The sequence below is a fragment of the Grus americana genome, chromosome 4, assembly GCF_028858705.1.
Source record: "Grus americana isolate bGruAme1 chromosome 4, bGruAme1.mat, whole genome shotgun sequence".
NCBI lineage: Eukaryota > Metazoa > Chordata > Aves > Gruiformes > Gruidae > Grus > Grus americana.
The window spans coordinates 46,260,389-46,284,054 of record NC_072855.1 but is presented as its reverse complement, the minus strand read 5'-3'; the positions used below and the strand labels follow the sequence as shown (position 1 = coordinate 46,284,054).

General features: G+C 36.8%; 1 protein-coding gene across 5 annotated transcripts in view; it reads left to right on the top strand.

Moving 5' to 3' along the window:
- GRIA2 (glutamate ionotropic receptor AMPA type subunit 2) overlaps window positions 1-23,666 on the top strand; it is a 98,853-nt gene that overhangs the window by 45,871 nt on the left and 29,316 nt on the right. For all 5 annotated transcript variants that reach the window (XR_008576880.1, XM_054824192.1, XM_054824191.1 and 2 more), the window contains exons 3-6: window positions 606-845; window positions 4,808-5,004; window positions 9,965-10,018; window positions 12,383-12,544. Coding sequence is in view for 4 of the 5 variants with exons in the window: in XM_054824192.1 (XP_054680167.1) it covers window positions 606-845; window positions 4,808-5,004; window positions 9,965-10,018; window positions 12,383-12,544 (653 nt within the window). In the remaining variant the exon portion in view is untranslated. The remainder of the gene's footprint in view (window positions 1-605; window positions 846-4,807; window positions 5,005-9,964; window positions 10,019-12,382; window positions 12,545-23,666) is intronic.

Sequence of the window (23,666 nt, the reverse complement as noted above, 5' to 3'; positions counted from 1 at the left end):
CCAGCTTTTGCTGAGTCCTACAAAGCAGGCATTAAAGTAACACCTTGAAACGGAAGGGTTTTAAAGCAAATCAGCTTCTTTCCTTTCTGCTGTTAATAGATTTGTTTCTAGTTTTGGCTTTATATTTCCCCAAATAGAAAGTTATTTAAATTATTTTGCAAAAAGCTCAGTGAATCTTGGCCTCAGAGCCAATTTATTTTTAACATGACAAAAAGTTACCTATTTCCATAATACTATGTGTGGTCATAATGACTCATTTTATATATTACAGCTGCCATTGATGTTTATATCACTATTCTTTCAGTATAAATTATATTTAATAATAACTTGGGGAGTTTTATTTCTAAATTAATTGTCTAGGAATGTCATTGTCTAGGAATCACATCTCTGATTTTTTTGTTGTTATTGTTTCTAGCAGAAGCTTTATATTACCAATTAATAATACTAAAAAATGATAATCTCCATAGCAGAGTATTACTGTTTTCTCCTGTTATTTATGTGATCAGACAGTTTCATTATTTCTCATAAATATTTACATGATAGAGTTTTCAATAAATTTTTTGGAAAAAATCTCCCACCTGATTGTTTTTCTTTCTCCCTTGTAGTCTGCTCCCAGTTTTCAAGAGGAGTCTTTGCTATTTTTGGATTCTATGACAAGAAGTCTGTAAATACCATAACATCATTCTGTGGGACTCTTCATGTCTCCTTCATAACTCCCAGCTTCCCAACAGATGGAACACATCCCTTTGTCATTCAGATGAGACCTGACCTCAAGGGAGCTCTTCTTAGCTTGATCGAATACTATCAGTGGACCAAGTTTGCATATTTGTATGATAGCGACAGAGGTAAGATGTATTATTTTTATCTGTGTGCTGTTTGCTAGATATATCTCACTGAAATGCTGAATTAATATTAGAAGAGTAAACGAGGAAAGGAATTTTTACCTGCACTGAGTGTAAGTTTAAATTTAGAAATGAGCTTTTGGGACAGAAACATAATTGTTTAAATGAGAATGAAATTATTATAGTACGTATTAATAGAATTGCAAGCATGTGCTGATAAGCAATGTGAGATAACAGTTCCTATGAAAAGTTTTTTCTTTTTTTAAAAGAATCATTTAAGGAGAAAAAACAACACCACATCTGAGCATGAAGGGCAATCTACTACCACCGATTCACTCCACACATGCAAAATGGATAGTTGGCACCAGGGAAGCAAGAATCTTGGATGCAGTCCCTGCTTCTTTGGAGACTGGTTTTGATAAACACTCAAGTTCCTCTCCTCTATTGAGCTTAGATTATTTTATTGTTGTTGTTGATAAACCCAAGTCCACTGCTTGTGAGCAATTTAGTCTGTGGTTCAGTCTTCTCAAGTTCTATGCCCTTTTATGGCTGTAGTAAGAATAATATAACAGTTTATGAACTGGGAAAAATTACTTGCAAATTATGGTATAGTAATTAGTTTTCTGAGAAGAACCAGCATTATACAGATAATGGGGTTTCTTTGACTGCCTTTTCTGGAACTCCATTATTGTCATTCCATTTTCAGGTTCCCCTCACCTCGTAATCCTTGTCTAACATTTTTCTATTCTTACCTTCGCCTGTTCCCTTAAAAAAACCCTATTTTGTGGCTCACCTGCATGTTCATTGGTCAGAGTTGGATATTAAGTGCACATTAAACGGGAAGATGCCACTAGATTTAAAGGATGGTTATACAACACCATGGTTTGTTGAGTAATGGGGTGACATTAGATTGTATTCTGATGCCGTTTTACACATTATGTTGTTCAGAAGCTGAAGGGACCTCCTCAAGACAGTCCCTTATCACTGTTGTAAGCACTAAAGTTAGAATAACTAACACTGGTGTGTAGCCTCCAACAGTAGCGTCATGTGGGACAATGAACCCTAAGCCTATTTCTCTGCAGATCCCTTTCAAATTCACATTAGAATCAGAAACATTCACTGCCTTTTTAGAAAGGACAGATGTAAAATGACTTCCTTAGCCAGTACTCTGTCAGTCAGATAGCAGTGTGCAGTACGTGACCTGCCTGTGATTTATATTTAGGAAATACTGAAAAACACCTAGTAGATCTTGTGAGCTATGCTGGCTGAATCTTGCCAGGAGTAACAGCATGAAATTGTTATTTGTAGTCACCCTTTGGTTATGCCTTTTTTTCTTATTTGTTTGTTTTAATTGTGGCAAGGCACCCCAGTGATAACAAGCTCCAAGGCATGAAACTCCTACCTTTATGTTGAGCAAATTGTTGCTCCTCAGTGCTCCCACTGATTGCACAGGTTTAACCTGCAGAGTCAAGCAGTATGTAGTCAGCAACACTGACATCAAACCCTGAATACACAGGGTGCACAATTGCTCTAAACATTTTGCATAAGTGTTAATGTAGTGACGGTGATGTATATTTAAGGAATGATATATAGTTTAAAATGTTTCCACCTTCAGGAGTGAAATAAAAAAGGCAAAGAGACTTACCTTTCATGGAAGCTGTGAAAGCTAATAGGAATTAGTTTGATGACTTATTCCAAAAGAATCATTTATTGCTACTTTTACAGCTTCTCTCTGGTTAGGGGCTGACTGGTTGCAGTTGCAGGGCAATTCCATATCTCATTCCTGTCTCTAAGAAGTGAGGCTGTTCAGTATGTGCATGTCCAAGCTCTTACTGGCTTAATACGGCAATTGCTCTCATATGATATGGATTAGTGTCCTTTACCTTCCTTGCCTCCTCTGTGTTGCCGGTACTAAACAGTGGGTTTTTGAAAAAGCAGTGACATTATTGGAGGATTTTATCTGTATCAGAGTTGCTAATTTACTCAGCCTCTGTTCAGTCCTCCTTTTCAGAGCTCACTGAATTCAGAGTTTGTCTCATGATAATCAAAAGAGGTTCAAGGCACATGAGGTTCCCAACCAGAAGTATTCCTGCGGTTTAAAAAAACCAAGTTGTTGTTGTTATCTCCTCTGCAGAGTCCCACTTCCATTACCACTCTCCAGATACTGTCCACAGAAGTATTACTGTGAATGCTTTGTTTGTTTTTCATTCTTTTGCACTGTCCACAGAAGTATTACTGTGAATCCTTTTTTTTGTTTGTTTTTCATTCTTTTGTGAGGTGTTACTGTTATCAGAATAAACTAAACTGTATGGGGATGACAAATCTGCCACCTATAAAAAGCAAGAAATCCAGGGACCCATTTGACATCTCTGCAGAGAGCATCCCAAGAAAAGGGAGTCCCTAGGAAAAATGGAAGATCAGAGTAGTAAAATATAGAAACCCTTTGTAATGGATACTATAGACTTATTTTAGTGTTTTTTTAATGTTTTAAGATATTCCCTACATCTTTTAGTTTGCTTACATTAATTATCTTTTTCTTTTAGTACAAGTTCTCCACATTTATCTTTAACATATTATAAATGGTTTATATGTTCCCTTGGACTGTAGTTATCTATTATTATAAAATAAATATTCATTGCATGATATACAAAACTTCATATCAGTCTTCTTTAAAAATAACATAGAAAACTAGAACTATTTGAGATAATAATTGAATTTATGCTTTTGGAAGCCTGCCATTTTCTGTCTTTGCTGATGGCCAGTCTTGTATAGTGCTGTATGTCATTACCATTTTCACTGATAGAGCTGAATTGCTAAACACTGACCAGTCTTAATTTAATGATGTATTTACAAACTGAGACAAATTAATTCTCAGTGCTTTCTTTCTGTGTTTATGAGCATAACCACTATTATTTCTCGTGGGAGTTATACCTGCAGCTTCCTTTACGTACCAAGTCAGAAACTTGTCTCAAAGAAATGACTCCTGGTGTTCTGTGGTTTCAGGGGAGATGAATGTGCAAAAATGTCAATTGGCTTGTGAGAAAGTCTAATTTTCTTTTTTTTTTCCATAATACTATCTGCTATCCTTAAAATTGCTCTCTAGAATTATGTAGAATTCCCTGGAAGGAATTTAAACATAACAAGTCTAATTCGTGTACTGCTGGAAATTGTTATAATGGTATTTGTTGTATAGCAGAAATTCATTTCCAGCAGTAATTTTCATATTTCTATACTGTGTTATTTAATCCTTGAAAAGGAAAACTAGTCAAGTAAAACCTTTGCTGATTTTATAATATATTGTAGGCAGTTACAGCTGTACAGACATTACAGCTTCCTGGCAGGAATGTGCCAAAAGGATAAAATGGAAGCAAACTTCTGTAGGTGTGAGCATTGAGCCCGCTTATCTATATGGAAAAATATAACTTGGCGCATTTTCTTTCATAATCAGGGATATGACTGTAGCCAACAGAAATAACAACTCCATTATCACCACTGCAGAACATGGGAATTTTGCCATAGACCTCAGTGAGGTCCGGGTTTAAGTACAGTACTGCTCAAGCATTGAGAACAAAAGCAGTTCAATAGCGTTTCGTAATAAGCAGCTGATCCTCTTGCCACAATTGGATTGCTTTTCTCCTGGAAGACCTCTTTCTCAGCATGTGGAATTCCAGCAGTGGATGAGTGAAACTGGCAAGATCCCATTATGAAGGAGTTGAAGCAAAACCAAAAAGTTGTCCTTACAAGGCTCTACCTTGATTCCTTGCAGTGATTTAAGTAGAAGTTTCATGCAATAAGAACTGATTGGGCCTACACATATCTTCATTTCTGAGTCCTAACAATGTGTGACAGGTCAAACAAGTTACAGGGAAATCTTAAATAAGTAATCTCATAAATCACATTCTAGAGGCTTGTTATTCCTGAAGCTTTATCAGTCATATCTTCTGTTTTCTCCTGTGCTTCACTAGGCTTATCAACATTGCAAGCTGTGCTGGATTCTGCTGCTGAAAAGAAATGGCAAGTGACTGCTATCAATGTAGGAAATATTAACAATGACAGAAAAGATGAAACTTACCGTTCACTGTTTCAAGATCTAGAGGTAAAAAAGGAAAGACGAGTGATTTTGGACTGTGAGCGCGATAAAGTCAACGACATTGTTGATCAGGTTTGCTATTCTCTGTTTTTCAGTGACAGCAGTTAGCTATATTCTATAAGTAAACAAAATAAATTCATTTGTCTTGATCCAATTTTTGTGATTATTATGCATCATTTAGAAGTGACAGGTTTGTACTGAGGACCACATATATATCAGGCAGAAAGTGAACGTATAAATCCTATAATCCCTCCCTTTGCTCAAAGGCAAGATAATTCTATCTGGATGATCCCGTATGGTTTTATATCCTGATTATTTAAAACAAAACCAAACCAAACCTCATTGAGGCTATTTCACAACCTAAGTAGTATACTATATGTAGTTGATACACTATTATATATGGTGCATTGTAAACAGTTATATTATGTCGAGGAATTAGTTCTCCTTACACCTAGAAAGTATTTTTTAGTTCTAATGCTTTTTCCAAGAGCTTTTTACATCTTGGGAAGGCTGTATCAACAGCTTCTCTTTTCTATTTAACTCCCCTCATAGTTTATATTTCTAAGCTCTTCGTCATTTGTACTGTCCTTGGGTCTCTCTTAATTTTGTCTCCCTCTTAACGTGTGTTAAACAAAATTGGATGCTGTTTTCCAGAGCTAAGGCCTCCTGAGCTTTAAACAGAACAGAAAATTATGTCTTCTCTCCACACGCACATACATTATTTGCCAAAACGATTTTTTAATTTTCTTTTTTACAACAGCATCATTGTGCTCCGATTCAAATTATTGCATTACCTTCAATCCTATTTTCTAGCAAGGTCTGACTGTCTCTGCATGTTACTTCTTTTCACGCATGCAGAGCACAATGGAAAATTATAAGGATAGCTCCCTGCTGGCTTAAGCTTGACCATGTGAGACTGCACAGCATCTGTAGGGATCTATTATCAGAGTGTAGATGTATTGGTTTGAAGCTTTTTTGAAGGGCTTGTTATTTTGGTCTTGGTTATGAAGGTTGTTACATTTTGGAGAGGCTCAGGCAATGAGCAGTGTCCTAGATGGAGTGCATTATATTTGTCTGTTTTATTTGGAATTCATATCCACAAGCTGCTTCTCTAATTTTCAAGATCCATTTTAATTTGATCCAGTTCTCCAGAGCATTTGCAGCCTCGCTATCATCTGCAGTTTTTTAAAATTGTATTTCCTGACTTGTTATCCATGTCAAGAAATGTACTGAGTAGAGCAGTGCTTGAGAGAAATAGTACTTGTGGGTCCTCTTCAGCTGGTTCTGTGTGGCTTTTCAAACGGTTGTTTCCTCACCTTGCAGTGACTTTTTGTCTTGTCTGTGTTCCCTTAAGAGCTTGTAATGATGTCATATGGGACAAAAGCCTGAATAGACTCAAGATATGACACATCTACTGTTTCCTCATTATCTGTTAGGCTAGTTATCATGTCAGAGAAAGGAAAAAAATGGCTTGGACATATTTTGATCTTGACAAGACTATATTGACTATTCATCATCTTATTATCCTGTAGATTCTTTTAAAATTAAGTGTGTAATATTCCTTATAATCTCTTCCCTGATATGAAAGTTTGGCTGGCTGTAAGTTTCTTCAGTTTCTCTTTTTACCACTTTTTAAGACAAGAACCCTTTTTACCCTTTAGTTACCACTCATTTTTACTGTCTTTGTTTAATAATAGACCTATTATTTTCTTTGGCTGCTTCTTATTTTGATTGCAGCTCTGGGATATTTTTCTTGCCCTAATTGCACTTTGATAGATTCTGCCTTGGTTTGAGTCTTAGATTTTCTCAACTTATCCCCACAGACTTGTGCTACTCCATAAGCATGTGGATGGATAAACTTTTGTTTCTGCTGTTTTGATTTGTAAGTCAGTGAAGAATTGTAGAAAACTGGATCAGCCACACAGGTCAGTTAATATAATTCCAATGAGTTGTTCTCCTCAAAATAGTTCACTGGTATGTCCTAGAATATGGTTTCTTAAACTGCTGTCAGCTGTCTCCTATGAGTTTTTAGCCTTGAGATTCTCTTTGCAAGATATCCCAGCAGTTTCTGGAGTTTAGTCTGTTTTTTAAATCCATTACCCTTAGACTCTGTTTCTGTAACTTCCCTTCCTTACATAAAAAGGTAAAACCACTTTAAATTTCTCAAGCAGCCTAAAATAAAATCTAAAGTAATTGTTTATCTATTAATTTTCTTCATCTCTTAAAATGAAGGTCTGTGCTGAACAATAGATTTCTTGGCCTGTGAGTATCCTTTGAGTGTGTTCTTCTGATTTTTATTTTCATATGTATGTGAATATACATAGCAGAATATGTACTTCAAGTCTTGCTTTGCTACCAGATTTATTCTTTAAAAGATTCTTTTAATTCCTGCCCCCAAAAAAACCTCAGCAATTTCCTTCTTTTCGTGAGGGTGCCTGAGGTAGACCCTTTGATCAGTATCCCTTTTCTTTTTGTGTGTATTTTTACTGAGACACGTGCAACAGGCTTTCTGTTGACCAGATTTTTCTTGAATACTGAAGTATTATTTGCTTTCTTAATATATAGAACAGCAACTTCTTTACTTTCTTCCTTGCTTTCTATTCTTGAACAAACCTTCTATTGTAGTGCTTTGATTTATCCCACTAATATTTTAAGCTGTGGTGGCAACCTCAGGTTCACCCAGTTATGCTCTGCAGTCCTTGGATCCTTGTGTAGACACACGATGTGTCTGCAGAGTTGCTTCATCGTTCTCGTTTTTTGTCTCCTGTTATAGTTTCACTTCCAGAGTTTAATGATTTATGTAAATTGAAGTTGAAAAATATTTCAGTTCCCCAGCTCTCTTCAAACTAGTTTATATTCCTCTTCTCTGATTTGGCAGGTCAGTGTTACCTTGCTCTTTGTTATATAGCCTCTATCTCTTCTCAGCCAGCTTCCTTTGCAGAATCTCTTTTCCCCCTGATAACACCTGTTGGGCAGCTGTGCAGTTACTACCACTTGTTTATCCCTGCTTGAGATGGTAGTCTAAACTGGGGACACTGGTGAATACCTTTTGTGTCCACAGCTCCTTCATCATGGCTTTTGGAGCCACCACTGAATCTTCTCAGAGTTTTAACTGGCAGCATCCTTAGAGTTCATATGGAGGAGTGGCACAGGGCAATGTTTTAGAAAGCTAGATGAATGAAATAGTACCCAGTGGCAGTTAGAGTGGAGTTACTGACCACTGATGCAAAGACTTGCAGGTACTGGTTGTTTTTTCGGATACCAATGAGGAAGAAGCATTTTATGCAGAAGAACTAATCTGTTTGGTCTAACTGAAATTTCTTTGGAAGCAGCTGCTGCATAAGAAATACATCTGAACATAGTTTTTAAACCTTTTAATAAGTAATGAGTTTTAAGTAATCTGAACCAGGTAACTATTTTAGAATAATTAAGTTCATACATCATGTGTATATTGATCTCAGAAGAGGAATCATGGAATAACTTCTGTGGCCTATGTAATGTGATCCCTCTCAGTCTCAAACTCTAGAGTATAAAAGTTAGTGTGAAACACAGCCTTTAGTTATATTCCTGTAACTTCCTTAAAACAAATATGTGGAGTGTTTTTCACTACTATCCTGATACAATGTTTGAGTTATATGTTTTTACAAGGGCATTTAGTAATAGGACAAGGGGTAATGGTTTTAAACTGTAAGAGGGTAGACTTAGATTAGACATTAGAAAGAAATTGTTTACTGTGAGGGTGGTGAGGCACTGGACCAGGTTGCCCAGAGAGGTTGTGGCTGCCCCCTCCCTGGAAGTGTTCAAGGCCAGGTTGGATGGGGCTTTGGGCAACGTGATCTAGAGGAGGGTGTCCCTGCCCATGGCAGGGGGGTTGCAACTAGATGATCTTTAAAGTCCCTCCAACCCAAACCATTCTATGATTCTATGTTAAATGATGAATTAGATGAATCATGCTCTCTTGATTTAAGTTGTTCTCATTGTTCAAAAGATGGAAGAAACCTCTAGAGTCCTCTTATCTCCCATATCCTTTCTCTGGAGAAGTGTTTTGCTTCAAAATGCAGACTTCCCCATGCAGACATAGTCTTAATTAGGATTATTTGGGAGAAGAATCAATGCTACATGCCTGCCAGTGGAGGCTGCTGAGAAACCACCAGCTGGCTTTGAGGGAGATTATGAGGAAGCCTTAGGGCAATAAACAACAATTTGAACTTTAAAAGACTTCCTCATAATGTAGATGCTTTCATTAGGACAGGCTGAGAGAGTTGGGATTGTTCAGCCTGGAGAAAAGGCGGCTCCGGGGAGATCTAATTGCGGCTTACCAGTACCTGAAAGGGCCTACAGGAAAGATGGTGAGGGACTGTTTATCAGGGAGTGTAGTGACAGGACAAGGGGTAATGGGTTTAAGCTGAAGGAGGGTCGATTTAGATTAGATGTTAGAAAGAAATTCTTTACTGTGAGGGTGGTGAGGCACTGGAACAGGTTGCCCAGAGAGGTTGTGGCTGCCCCATCCCTGGAAGTGTTCAAGGCCAGGTTGGATGGGGCTTTGGGCAACGTGGTCTAGTGGAGGGTGTCCCTGCCCATGGCAGGGGGGTTGGAACTAGGTGATCTTTAAGGTCCCTTCCAACCCAAATCATTCTATGATTCTATGATTAATGTAAGTGGGCTTTTAAACTTTTTCTAGGTCAAGCAGTGTTACAATTCTGCTACAAAGGGGGCAGAATCTGAGCGGGAATCTCTGAAGCACAGTGCTTCTACTGCATGATGCTTCCTCGTGCCTTTAATATACAGCATAGTACTTTGCATTCAGCTCGTCTGTTTACAGATCTTGGGACTTGGACTTCAACATGACTAATTTCTATCAACAGAGAGTGCGTTAGGTAAAATAAAAAGTAAAGCACTGGACAATCTCAGTATTGCATACAATAAACTCATAACTAGCTTTTACATCATACTGCATTTTGTAGTTTTTAAATCTCAGTCCATATATCAGGTGAACATTTGCCATTACGAGGATATTTCTTCTTTTTTTCAGGTTATCACAATTGGTAAGCATGTTAAAGGATACCATTATATCATTGCAAATCTGGTAAGCATTTTTAATATTTTAAATATCTGTATTACTCGCTTTACTGCTTATAGAAGCACATCGACTAGTATTTTGTTTTAAATGCATTTTAGGAAATAGAAAAAAGTTAAATGTCTTTATCCTTACTAAAATAATGTATACGTTGAGATGGTATTTGTTTTATTGGCTCAGTCTTTTCAGGGCTTAAATGCGTCCTGTGATACTCCCATCAATGGAGGTGAAGGTTGCTCAGCACCTTCAGCAGAGCTTCATCCCCTTTTCTACATACTTCATGAAAGTAGATTACAGAAATCTGAAAAATAACTTTCTGGATTGTAGCCTGATACATTAATTCAGCAAACTGATATTTTTTCTCTCACCTCTAAAGTTCTCAGCTTTCATTCTGCTATACTACTGAGTCACAGCTTTACACATCTTCTTTCCTCAGATTGGCTTGGTAATCAGTTTGAGTTAACCTCTTCTTGAACACGGGTGATAAGACAGTATAGGTAATAGTGTTCCTAAGGGGGGAAAGTTCGGGCAACTCACTAAATTCTGTCAATTTTTTTGAAATTGTGTCTAAAGATGAAGGGCCATTTTACTGATATTAAAGTCAACAACACTTATTTACTGAGCTACGGAATCTAATCCAATAGTTTTTTGTAACAGGTAAAGCAAATTCTGCAGGCTTGAATCTCGGTTATTCTGTTCCAGAAAAGAGTTTTGGAGTTTGCATGGTGTGAGTGCCTCTAAAGAATTTTTTTTTTTCATTACTTATTCTTGGACTGTAAATTCCAGCAGGGCCCAGAGTGCTCCAATTTACACCCTGTCTTCCATAGTCCTTTGAGGTACCTGAGGAAACAAAATGACCGACCGTAGTGTGTCTGTCAGACTTCAGACATCGTAACTGTCTCCTCCCAACCTTTGATCAAAACACTTTCCCCCTCCAGGCAGGGAGTGTTCTGAAGAATCACGTATGTCACTAGACAGGTGTGAGGAAGCCTTATACTCTAAAGGCATCTTTAAAAGCAGAACAGTGGGGTTTCATTTTTATATTTATAAACTAATTTTTAGGATAAACAAGTTAAGGTACTGATATTCACAAAGCAAGTGTAAAAGTCTTACAAAATTTGAAAAGTTTCCTAACTGTTAGACATTGGTATTTTGAATTGCAGATGTTTTATAAATTGTATTTCAGTCTTAAGGGAAATAAACATTTAGGAAAAATTGCCTAGTGTATTTCATGATGTTGGCTGGTTGCTATTTTAGCCATTGCTTTAAGTTTGCAACAGTAAGTTCATAAGATCTGAAACTTACTGAATCTCGTATTTTAAAACTGTTTAATATCATATTTGCTTCGTACAGATTTATACAGTTTAAATGCAAATATTGTAGATCTTTTGTATAATATCATATAAAATATATAAGGTAATAATTTTAAAACTGTGTTTTTCTCCGTCAGAAAGAAAACTTATCTAGTACTTGATCATATTCCATCTTCTTCACTGAATCCACCTTCTTTCTTCTTTTCTTGACTGTAATAATGTTCTCCTCTAGTCTGATAAGTCAGTCAAGAAATTCATCTATTTTAATAATAAAACATGCTGATAGATGGAGAAGGAGTCAAAGTATATGATGAATGTTCCTGTTCAAACTTCAGGCTCACAGTAGTATTGAAGAAAGTTTCATGATCCCTGTAGAAGTGTCTGTATTAGCATGCAGCAACACCTCGTTGATGAGTACCATTAATATACAATAATTAAAGAGCACCTAGTCTAGCAATTGTAGCAATTTCTGATAATGTCGTCTGAAGTTGCTGCTTCTTTTTATGTTCACTCAGAGCATTCATATAAACTGAAGTGTCTGAAATCAGTATTTCATGTAAACTCATTTGCATGGTTATTTAGGACAAGTTAGAACACAGAACATGGAACGCAAAACATGTATTGCTTGTAAGTATGAGAAGTAGTTCTTCATGCTGGAGGGAGGAGGCAGGGGAGATTGTAAGTCTTTCCACATGCTTTAGTTTTCCTAGCAAAAAGAGGACACAACTGTGGCTGTAACTATTCCTGGCTAAAACTTGCTTGCCTAACTGTTACTCATGTCAGTGTTCCCTTTCTCATTTAAGCAGTCCCATTGAAATTAACAGGATTATTTAGGAAAGTACGCATGGCAAGGACAGATCCACTGAGCCCTTGCTCTGTAAAGGTGTATGTCTAGTGAGCAACAATGGCAGCCCAGGATTTAAACTTGGATCCTTTTTGAGGAAAAATGTTGGCTTACACTTCTGCAGTAGAAGTCATATGGTAACTCTTTATTTGTATATACTATTGAGGGATCTGCCAAAACTGTTGGGATAACAGACATAATGTTTTCTGTGCCCAGGGATTTACTGATGGAGATTTGTCAAAAATTCAGTTTGGAGGAGCTAACGTCTCAGGATTTCAGATAGTTGACTATGATGATCCTCTGGTGTCAAAATTTATACAACGTTGGTCAACACTGGAGGAAAAAGAATATCCCGGTGCACACACTAGTACAATTAAGGTATGTCTTATATTTGTTTTAACCATGATAGATGTACAGGAAGCGAGGGAATTGGAATAGAAAGACAAGAGACAGAGAAAGTCCTTCAAAATCAGCTGTGCTAACACATTTTTATATTTCTCTGGGGTACATTTTAACATTCTTTATCACAGGACTAGTTGAGCAAAGATACTGCACTGTCAAAAATGTTCAAGATGACTTTAATTTTTCTTGTGTCACTGTAAATCTGCGCCTGACAGCTTGTTAGGTAATTGTTTTGAATGTGATGATATATTAAGTATCTACTGACTTTTTTCTTCCTCTTTCTCTGTGTTTTGAAATGTTTTAAAGGCAAATATGTAGCATATATAGGCTTCCAGGGAGCACAGATCTAGCACTTTCTGATATAACATAATCTCCCAAAGATATGATGAGACAATTGGTTTTGAGACAGATACCTAAATCCTACAAAGAGTTTTAAAATTAAATGGTATACCTGAGGTATACCATGGTCTGATTTCAGGACTGAGTGACAGAAGATGTGACACTAGACAAGTGGTTAAACTTCCTTACCTCAGTTTTCCCTCTGGATAAAACTGGGATAATAGTACCTTCTTACCTTATGTGACCGTTACGAGGATCCGTTACTGCTTGCAAGATGTTAAAAAGAATAACACAATTTTAATGCTAAATAGGTTTTCTTTAAAGTAGTACAATCAGAAATTTTATTAAAAATGAGTATACTTAAATAACTCTAAAATTTTTAAAGACAAAAAGGTATGTGGCAAATGTTCTCAACATAACTTTTTTTTGTGTCGTAGTTTAAATGTGAAGCATGTTCTTGATGTATAATAAGATGGATAAAAACTTTCAGAAGGGAATGGAAGAACCATTTTTTTAAAATCCTGGAACAAAAATCCTGTAAAGTGCACAACTTAAATTTAAATTTAAAAATAAAGTTTTTTTCGGAGGCCAAATTTGCAGGGGAGTTAGGCAAAACTATGATTTTTCTGTGGTTATTTTCGTATTTTAAAATCTTCATGACAGAATAAGTAAATTTCTCATTTGATGTTTGACAAAATAAACTAGTCTGTGTCATGCTGTTGGATATATTCACATTACATACGTGTAATATATGTAATATGTATTGCTCTCATTTAGGAAAAAGGGGAGGGATGTGGCTGTGGATGGTAATCACAGTGAAATGCATGACTATAGTAAAAGAATCTAACTGAAACCAACATGCAGTTTTTATCATTGATGGAAAAATAAATTGGTGGGACACAGTGCTAAGGATTCTGGTACCTCTGCTATTACTTAAAATAAGGGGGGGAATTGCATGTGTGTTAGTTAAGAAGAAGTGGTTGCAATGTTTTGTTATAGCAATAAAATCTGTAACTTTATCACAGATATTCCCTTTATTTCTTCCATGATAGGTCCTTTCAAGTCTACTAGAAATTGAAAGGGTTGAAGGAGAGTATTTGGAATATCTTATGGTTTTGAAGTTTATTTTGATATGGATAGGAAAAATAAATGAATTGAAACATTTATTTTCATGAATTTCATTAACTTAAAACACATTTTAAATGCAATTAAAAAGGTTGATCTGTCTTCCTTTATATATGGTCTGCTCAAGGAATATACAGGATCGCACTGATATTCATAAATGCTAGAGGTGTTGATGGGAGGGAGTGGATGGATATTGCAATGTTTGGAGAGATAGATTGTATCAATTACTGTATTTCTTTGTGTAGCTTTCTATCTTTTGCCCTTACATACATATGATGTGTCATTTTTGCGTGCCATTACACGTAAGGACAGAGCTCTGTCACGTTTCATTCCCATCCTTGATGGAGCTAGAGGCACAGCAGAATCATAGAAATCATAGAAACAGGGCAATAAAAGTCTTTGAGCAGTCAGTCAGCTGGTCCATCCTCCTTTCCTGCAGGCAAAATCAGCTATACCTGTGCAGTTCCTGTGGACAGTGATTTCACAACTTCCCAAGCATTCTGTTTCAGAGCTTGAATAGTGGGGTTTTTTTCCTTTTCGTTTTTTGGCTAACCTAAATCAGCCTTTATATTGCCTAATTCATTTCTTATTTGTCTGTCTCTAATAGATATGAGGAAGTTGCCCTTTTTAGCTATCCTATATTTGAAGATGGCTGCCATATTTGTCCTTGCTTTCCTCCCCACTAAACTAAATAATGCCTTTTCCTTGAATTTTCTACTCCCAGATCCTATGTGTCATTTTGCTCTGAAACCTTTCTAATTGGTACCCATCTTTGAAATGCCAGACTGGGTACTGCACCACATCTGAGTGCTATGCTGTAGAAATTGAAATAATGGCTTCATGTATCTCAAAGACAGTACTCTTTTCAGGGCTTCCTTTTGTGTTAGTTCCCACCCCCCATCACGACACTGTTGAAATATATTTATCGTGAGATACACACTAACGTCCAGATCTTTTTATGCATTGCTTTTCTGTACTGCTGCCAATGACAGTCTCATACCATATCTGTGCACTTGATCATTCCATTAAAGTACAGCATTTTTCATCTATTCTTGTTGAATTGCATTTCCTACCTGTCCTTCCTGAACATGCCATTCCTTCTTATATTAATATTCTAGCCATGTTTTGTTATCCTTTGCTTCTTGGAATAGTGTATAAACATCTAAGTTACTGAGCAGGTTAACTCACTGGTCTCCCATTTGTCCCTTCCGTGATCTTCTGAATAACATTTCTCCCCTTTTGATTTTGAGGCAGTTGTCCAAATTCTCAGTGGTTATAAATGAGCGTTTGCCACTAGTTCCCATGGACTCTAGGAAGCTGTCACTGCAAATTCTGTATGAAACAGATAGGAAGGCTAATAAAAGTCCTGTATTTTCAATACAGAAATGACAGGAGGCTACATGCCCCTTGCAGGTAGTGTTATCCCTGGGACTGCAAATGTTATCTCATTGCAGACAATAGCATTGCAGCTGTGTTCTATTATCTTCCTTTTGCAATCTGAAAAGAAGTATACATTCATTTTACATTATAAAATGCAAGTCAATGGAATATGTCTGAGCTGACATGACAAGACATATCACAGCGTGCAAGTACAGTCCTGAAAATGGAGAAACACATCTCTTTCTAAAATAACGTGCATTTCAAAGAAGTGTGCTTTTCAAAAAAGAACACTGTTGAAAGTCTGTTCCACAGATGCCCAGAAGAGGACCTGGATCAAATTGCTTTAAAAATATATCTTCACAATTTATAAAATAATATTATAAGAAATTGCAGTCTTAGTATGTAGGTGAGAAGAGACACTGATTTTATTTTTTACTGCACTGTACCTATACGGATAAAACCCACAAGATCTAAAGATTAAGCAGGACACTAAAAATTCTAGTGCTTTGCTGCTTTTTTATAAAAGGTATTTTCATCTTTCAAAAGTAAAGCTGATACACTGTTTACCTCAGAGTACATTTGAAATATATCTGTTGTAATCAAGAGTGTTATCGGTCTCTGCATGCAATTCTGGAAGAATAATGTGTAGATCTTGGAATATACCACTGAGCATCCTGGTGAATTTCTTTGTCAAGTAGCAAAACAAAAGCCACGTTTAATTTTACAGAGGCCTAATAATAACAAGTAGTATGTCAGCTATTATGTCTAAGGGATACCTCTTGCTGTTGTGGAAGGGCACTAAAGGACAACACATTTACATCCAACTGCTCCACTAAGCACTAAGCCATCCTACTCTGTGATGAGCTTTTCTAAGAGGAACCTTAGGCTTGATGGGTGCAAGAAGTATCTGAGACCAGTTGTGTGTGATAATGCAGAAACTACGTGCAGCGTGCAGAAAAGAATTTGGGGCTGCCTGGTTGAAAACGTAAAGCAGCTCAGACTCATAGAGAATACCATTGTGTTGGAAGATGGTAACAACCCCGGTACTCATTGCAGCTCTTTTTGATGGCTTAAACTGCTTCATGCTGGTACATGACATTTCACATGTGCAGAATTCATGCAATTGTATTTCAAGCTTCCTAATCTCTTCCCCAAACAATCAATGCATAGCTAAGATAACAAAACAATAGGTTGGTTTTGCCTTCTGATTTTGCCTTTAGTAGTTGTCATGGTTTAACCCAGCAGGCAGCTAAACACCATGCAGCCATGTGCTCATTCCCCACCCTCCCAGTGGGATGGGGGAGAGAATCGAAAAGAAAAAGGTAAAACTCATGGGTTAAGATAAAGACAGTTTAATAGGTCAGAAAAGGAAGAGAATAATAATGATAATGTTAAAAGGATGCACAGCACAATTGCTCACCACACGGAGCTAGTTCCTGAGCTGCGCTGCCTCCCAGCCAACCCCCCAGTTATATAGGGAGCATGATGTCATAAGGTATGGAATATCCCTTTGGCCAGTTTGGGTCAGCTGTCCTGGCTGTGTCTCCTCCAGCTTCTTGGGCGCCCCCCACCTTCTTGTGTGCAGGCCAGTGTGAGAAGCTGAAAAGTCCTTGGCTGCTTGGCAACAACTCAAACGTCAGTGTGTTACCAACATTATTCTCATCCTAAATCCAAAACACAGCACTATACCAGCTGCTAGGAAGAAAATTAACACTATTCCAGCCAAAACCAGGACACAAGTCTTTTTTTTTTTTTTTTTTTTTTAATAGCCAAGTCATCTAGTCTTTTAGAAAATCGTTATGATTTTTTTTTTTCAAAGATAATGTGATTCTGGAATGCCTCTTATGATTGCAATGTGTTAGAAAATGGATTTGTAATACCAGGCTTTTTAGTAAGAGTTATAAGTGACAGTCTGTTGCACCTGCTACAGTTTTAATGGAAAAATGTGATTGATTATGCCTGAATTCAAGTCGATTATAATGATTTATAAATAAGAATATGAAAAATTAGTTAATTTCAGTATTTATTGAGTGATTTAATCAGGAACTGAACTGAAGTAATTTTATATTTTATTTTTTTTAAAGTGCCTTTGTAAAACTGTAGATTTGTGAGATTTTTCTGCCTATGTTTTCTAGTCCTTGTGTTTTGTTTTCCTGGGCATAAAAAATATACATCTAGTAGTTGGTGTTCTGTCTGCCTGGTTTCATTGTGCTTTTGAATCCTAGTATTCAATCTTCTCTACTCGCAAAAATATATATGAAAGATGTGGGCATAAGAAATTTCAGTGTTGAACTTCATGCTTCTTTTTAATAGCTTAAGGCTCTTTTGCATAAGTAATCACTCATTCCAGCATAGTTGGTTTGTTGGTTTTTTTTAAAGAAAACCCAATTAAGAATGGAACATTTAGTCAGTGAAAGCAGTGGGTGGTTTGAGGCAGTATCTGTAGATTTGTCTCAGACATACAAAGGGCCTATTGACCCAATTCTTTCGATCCTGCAAGTAAAAGTGGCTGAACTGTGCCAAAGCAAAACTATTTGCCAAACTTTAGAAAGCTACAGAGGCAAGTCCTGATGTCCTATGCTGCTCTGTTTCTTTGAATATGAATCCTTTTATTCTTAATAAGTGTTTAAGGACCTTCAGCCAACAAAGTGCAGTGGATTCCTTCTGCTTGTTTTCCCAGGAATTCTTTATCACTTTTATCAACCAGCAATTCACCTGAATCTGATTGATATAAACAGAAGAAAGCTACTATTCCTTCATTCTCCAAGCGTTCAGCAAGATCAGGCATACCTCTGGCCTCGTCAAGATCAACATCATTTAGGACAGGAGAGCTTGATGGAGAAATGGGGTTAAGAGGAGAAGGAGGAGTGATACACAAAGCTGAAAGTAGTAGTAGTAATGTGTCATTTAAAAAGGGGGTCAGCAAAGTGGAAAGAGCCTCTTGGGACGTAAGTGGAAGGCACAGAAGTGTGGTGGCGGCTCTGAGCTGGAAAGGCATCTATGGCAGAATGTTTCTTGGGTTGAGGGAATAAGGGAGGAGGAGAAGCACTGAGGATGGCTTACATGAACAAGGAGAGGAGACATGCAGGCTTGTGGCTGGGGTGAGGCTGCTATTAAGTCAACGTAGGTAGCTGCCTGTATTAGTCAGTGTGGGGTGGCAGAAAAGCAGACATGAAGTGTTCATTATTCCCTAGTAATAACTGTTTCTTGGTAAAATCAGCAACCTGGTAAGATTGGTGTATTTAATTCTATTAGTATTTTACTTGGAATTAGATTGGAGCAAACAGGAGAAAGTGTTTCATCTTGAGACAATAGGCAAATACTTGTGCTGGTTGGGGTAGATGACAATTAATAATGAAAATAGTGAGGTGTTGGGGGGTTATATCTTTTTTTTTTTTTTTTAATGTAAGACTTGATTTATTACTATTAGTTTTAAATGGCAGGTTTTGGGAATTTTTAGAACACTGAAGTATGTATAATGAGAACTCTCAGATCCTGTTGATTTTTTCTTTGTTTTTTGTTTTTTTGTTTTTTTTTCCCCCCCCCCATTTTTTTTCCTGGTAAGTGAATTTGTGCAATGGTAATATCAAGTCCAGGTACCTCTCCTACAGGTTGTTACAGAGAGTGACAATGATTCAGAATATATTAAAACCAAATTAAAAGATCATTTAGTGTGGCTTTATTTAATGGACTAGTCAAAAATTTCAATCTAAAGAATCCTCATGAAATTCCAATTTAGAATCATTTCTATTGCAGTGTTGTTCAGCTTCTAGGGTAAATAATTTATTTCTATTAATCTATATAGGACCTTCTGTCAAGTATGAGTAAAAATAATATAGCTGAAGAGCCTAATGGGATTTTCAGATTCTTATCACTCATATAGTATCAGTCATTTTATAAAACGGAATGAGCTAATCTCTAATCTCTCTTCTACCATTTTCTTTAATTGCACCAACCATTAATTATTCTACTAGAAAATGATCTAGAACATATTTTTATGATCATCTCAACTTCATCTGGTTGCAAACTCAACTTGCCAAGGATATTTATCATAGTTAATAATGCTTGGATGGCCATTTTTATCATAAAAAGAGCAGTGATTGAAGACTACATTTCAATCAAAGATTATATAGTAAATATTTTAGTGAAAGAGCATTTTACATTTTAAAATTTATATCTGCTGAAGTAGCATATGCTTACTGATTTATGACTAACCTTAAGTTTTGAAGATGAAGTGGCTTGTGATTATAACATAGGAATTTAAAGATACTCAAGTGTATTTTTAGGGTAAAGCAGTAAAAAACCAAACCAAACCCCAACAAAACAAAAACCCCCGCAATAGAATAAACAGCTACACCCCCCCCCCCCCAAAAAAAGCCAAACCAAATTCCCCACTTTAACACTTTAAATATTCATACTGGCTCTTTCAAATCCATTTCTTACAGCATGATTTTTCAGATAAGTCTTTTGCCTTCCTATTTATACATTTTATTCTTATCCTCTGCTTTAAATTTTCATACTTGGTCTATTTTCACTATTATAACCATAAGCTTTGGTTTTTGCTGCTGGATCCTGGTGATTTTTAACATTGAAGAGTGACGTAACTTTAGCTTAGCTTTGAAGAAAAAGGTTTTATGTATTCATATGGTGACAATTAAAAAGACATATGTTCTTTATGGTTTACTGTAAATTAAAGGTGATTTTATCATCAGTGGCATTGCTGTTTTACAAGTGCATTCTGTTTAAAGTTAGAAGTAAGATTACACAAATAATTGTAAAATCTTATTTATTTTGTCAGTTTGGATATTTTCCACAGGCAGTAGCATGGATTAGAAGACAACAACATCTTTTTTTATAACTAAAATGCTGTGGGTTCAAATCCAAATAATTGTTTTTATTATTTCTGTCAAGCTCTGTGGATCCAAATCCAAGTAATTGGTTTTAATTTTTTGTCAAGCTCTGTGTGTTTCTTGGTGATATAAAATTCACCAGAAGTAAGCTTTAGGTTTGAGAATTAGGAGGGTTTAAAAAGCTTCTAGAAAAATGGAAATAATAGGGCACGAATTAATAGACTTTTTAAGGAACTTAATAAAAAGAAGTTAATTTAGATAGTAAACTTTTCAAACAAGTAAAGACTGGAGATTTTAAGAACCTCCATGATTTGAGGTTCAAAGAAATTACACAAATGTAGTGAATGTACAATTTACATTTGTACAAATATGTAAATTTTGAATAGTTTAGAGTAGTTTCTGCTTTCCTGTAAGGAGAGATTAGTTGTCCTCCTGATTTAGTTATTTTTATTTATTTCGGATTTTTCAGAGGGAGAAGGAAGAAGATTAAATTTATTGCAGGTCTTGTAAACATATACGTATAAGGTAGAGAAAAAAAATGCAGTGTGAAGATTTACATTCAAAGCTACCCTACTTCTTTCAAGATCTTGTTTTAATACCTGATAGTTATTTCTTTTCATTAAGAAGTGTTTAAAGGAAAGATATTATTGTACTACAGCATAGTATGATAGATTTAGGAAAAAAAAAAGGCTACGGCTGTGAATATTTTTTGGTTTGTGGTGGGTTTTTTTAATACTAGCATAAAAACTACCATGTTGGTTTTAATGGCACTGGCTAGGAGAAAGTCTTGCAGAAGTTGGTGTCTGCTTTGGTATTCCATTGACTTTAAATTGCTTATACATGATTATTGGAGCAACAGCAAAATAAAAGCCTTGTACAGCAGCGAATTGTGCTATAGCATTGTTACTGACCACTCTCTGAGTGAACGCCTCACCGGGTGTATGCTTTAGATCCATTCGCCATGATCAGCAAAAGCTGAGACTAAACAACGTGGTGGACGCGGAGTAAATGGCAGGACACTTCTGAAAGCATCTGCCCGTATTTCTGTGGGCACTGATGGCTCGGTTGAGACAAAGGTCAAAGGATTTCTAAGCTTGTCTGCCGTGGCGGAGCTGTTTGTAATGCATTTTCAGAAAATAAAGGAGGCACAACGTTAGGCTAATTTGACTTTCTGGATAATGGAAGGGATAAGTTCCTATTAGCACTCCTGACCGAGTGTAAGACACGCATGCTGACTTTCTGTTCTTTCGAATGGAAAAAGGTCTGGAACTTTGGTAAATCTAAACGCCAGTGCCATTAATAAGATCTGGCATTGTTCTGCTTCATCCTGGAAGACAGAGGGTTCGCTTTGTGCATAAGACTTTTGCCCAGATCCATAGTTTTTTATATACATTTTTCTTTATATATAATATATAAAAATGCGGGAGAGCTTCTATATCTATATACCAATCTCTAACAGTTATTTCTGCAATTGCAAACAATTTCATAGATTTTTGTGAATGTTTTGACCGAAAAGCACAATTATCGTGCAAAGCACTATGAAAAGGCAATTCTGCTTTTGTGGCATGTACTAGCATTCAAACAGAGAAATACTTTGTTGTGGGACTGTGGTGGGTTGACCTTGGCTGGAGGCCAGGTGTCCACCAAGCCACTCTATCACTGCCCACCTCAGCTGGACAGGGGAGAGAAAATAAGATGGAAAAAAACTCATGGTCAAGATAAAGGCAGTTTAATAAAGCAAAAGCCATGCATGGAAGCAAAGGAGAAACAAAATATTTATTCTCTACGTCCGATCAGCAGGCGATGTCCAGCCACTTCCTGGGAAGCAGGGCTTCAGGATGCATAGCGGTTGCTCTGAAAGACAAATGTTGTCCATAACAAATGTCCCTCCTTCCTCTTTCTTTCTCTCAGCTTTTATTGCTGAGCAGACGTCATATGGTATGGAATATCCCTTTGGTCAGTTTGGGTCAGCTGTCCTGGCTGTGTCCCCTCCTAAAATCTTGCCCACCCCCCCAGCCTGCTGGTGAGAGGGGAATGTTGGAGAGGTGCTGTGCCAGCCCTGCTCAGTAGCAGCCAAACAACTGGTGTGTTACCAGCACCCTTCTAGCTACCAATACACAGCACGGCACTGTGAGGGCTGCTACGGGGAAATTTAACCCCACCTCAGACAGACCCAATACAGGGAAGAATGCACAAAATTCAGATGAGAGATTTTGTTGAATATAATCCTCAAAGCAAAATAAAGCTGTAGCGTATTAAAACAAGATACCATTTGATACCCCAATTTAGTCTGTGTATAGTTTAGCAAAGTATTACAAACAGGGTGATAAAATGCATAGTGAACCATTGGGGAAAAAAAAAGCTAGTATAGAGCAGTAAGCCGAACGTTTAATATTCCCACAAGCTACAAGGACACAGAGTTTGTGTCTTACTGCCTTTGATGTATATTTGTTGGTATTTAAGTATATGTAAATTGTTTAGATATAAGGAAAAATGCTGAATATTTGCTTATATCCATTGATTCTACCCAATTGCTCCTGCAACAAAGAACATGAATCTTACCTCTCTCCAAGGAAAAGTATTTTTGTCTGATTTTAGACCTCCTTTCTCTTAGCCTCTGTTAGTGATAAAGTGTTCCTTCTCCTGCTGTTCCGATAGCAGCCAGCCATACATGGTGAGGAACCTTCTTCTGTGCCCATTTCAGACTGATTTTAGCCTTCTGGAGTACTGCTTCAACAGGATATGCCGTTCTAGCTGAGGTTTCCCTCGTGTCTTGTACACTAGCACTGTGTTCTTTGACTCTGCTGGTACAGTCTCTGCCTAAAATACCCTATTATTTTGTTTGTCTTTCTCATGGTTGTGTTAGATTAGGGCTGAATGGCTAGTTCATAGTCCTCTTGAGTGTTTTTAATTTGTTTTTAGTGTGTCTACAGTGTAGACATATGTATCTAAGCTGATCACCCTGGACTACTCCAGTAGTCTCAGAAGTCACCAGAGATCAAATTAATAGAATCTAAGGCATGATTCATTTCATCCTAAAGAAGGTGTCTTAACAGATCAAATGAATCACACCTTAAAATGCTTATTTCTCTTCTCTGCCTGTAAAAAAAACAACTAGTATGTCAAGGATAGATTTAGACATTTCAGATATCCAAATCAAGAGGAATAGAATTCTACTTGTTGTGATACAGAATGCTTTCCTCTTTTTAATGTTATATTTTAAATCTCTAAGTGTATATCTCAACTTTGTCTTCAGCACATGGACAGGCATTGGGTTGAACACAGGGCTAACAGGCTAACAGTTTTTTATAATATCTTACAGCTTTACAATACATGTATAAAAAATCTTGTGCTTCTGAGGGTGTCTTCTGCAATTTAGTCTTCAGAAGATTCAGTTACCGATT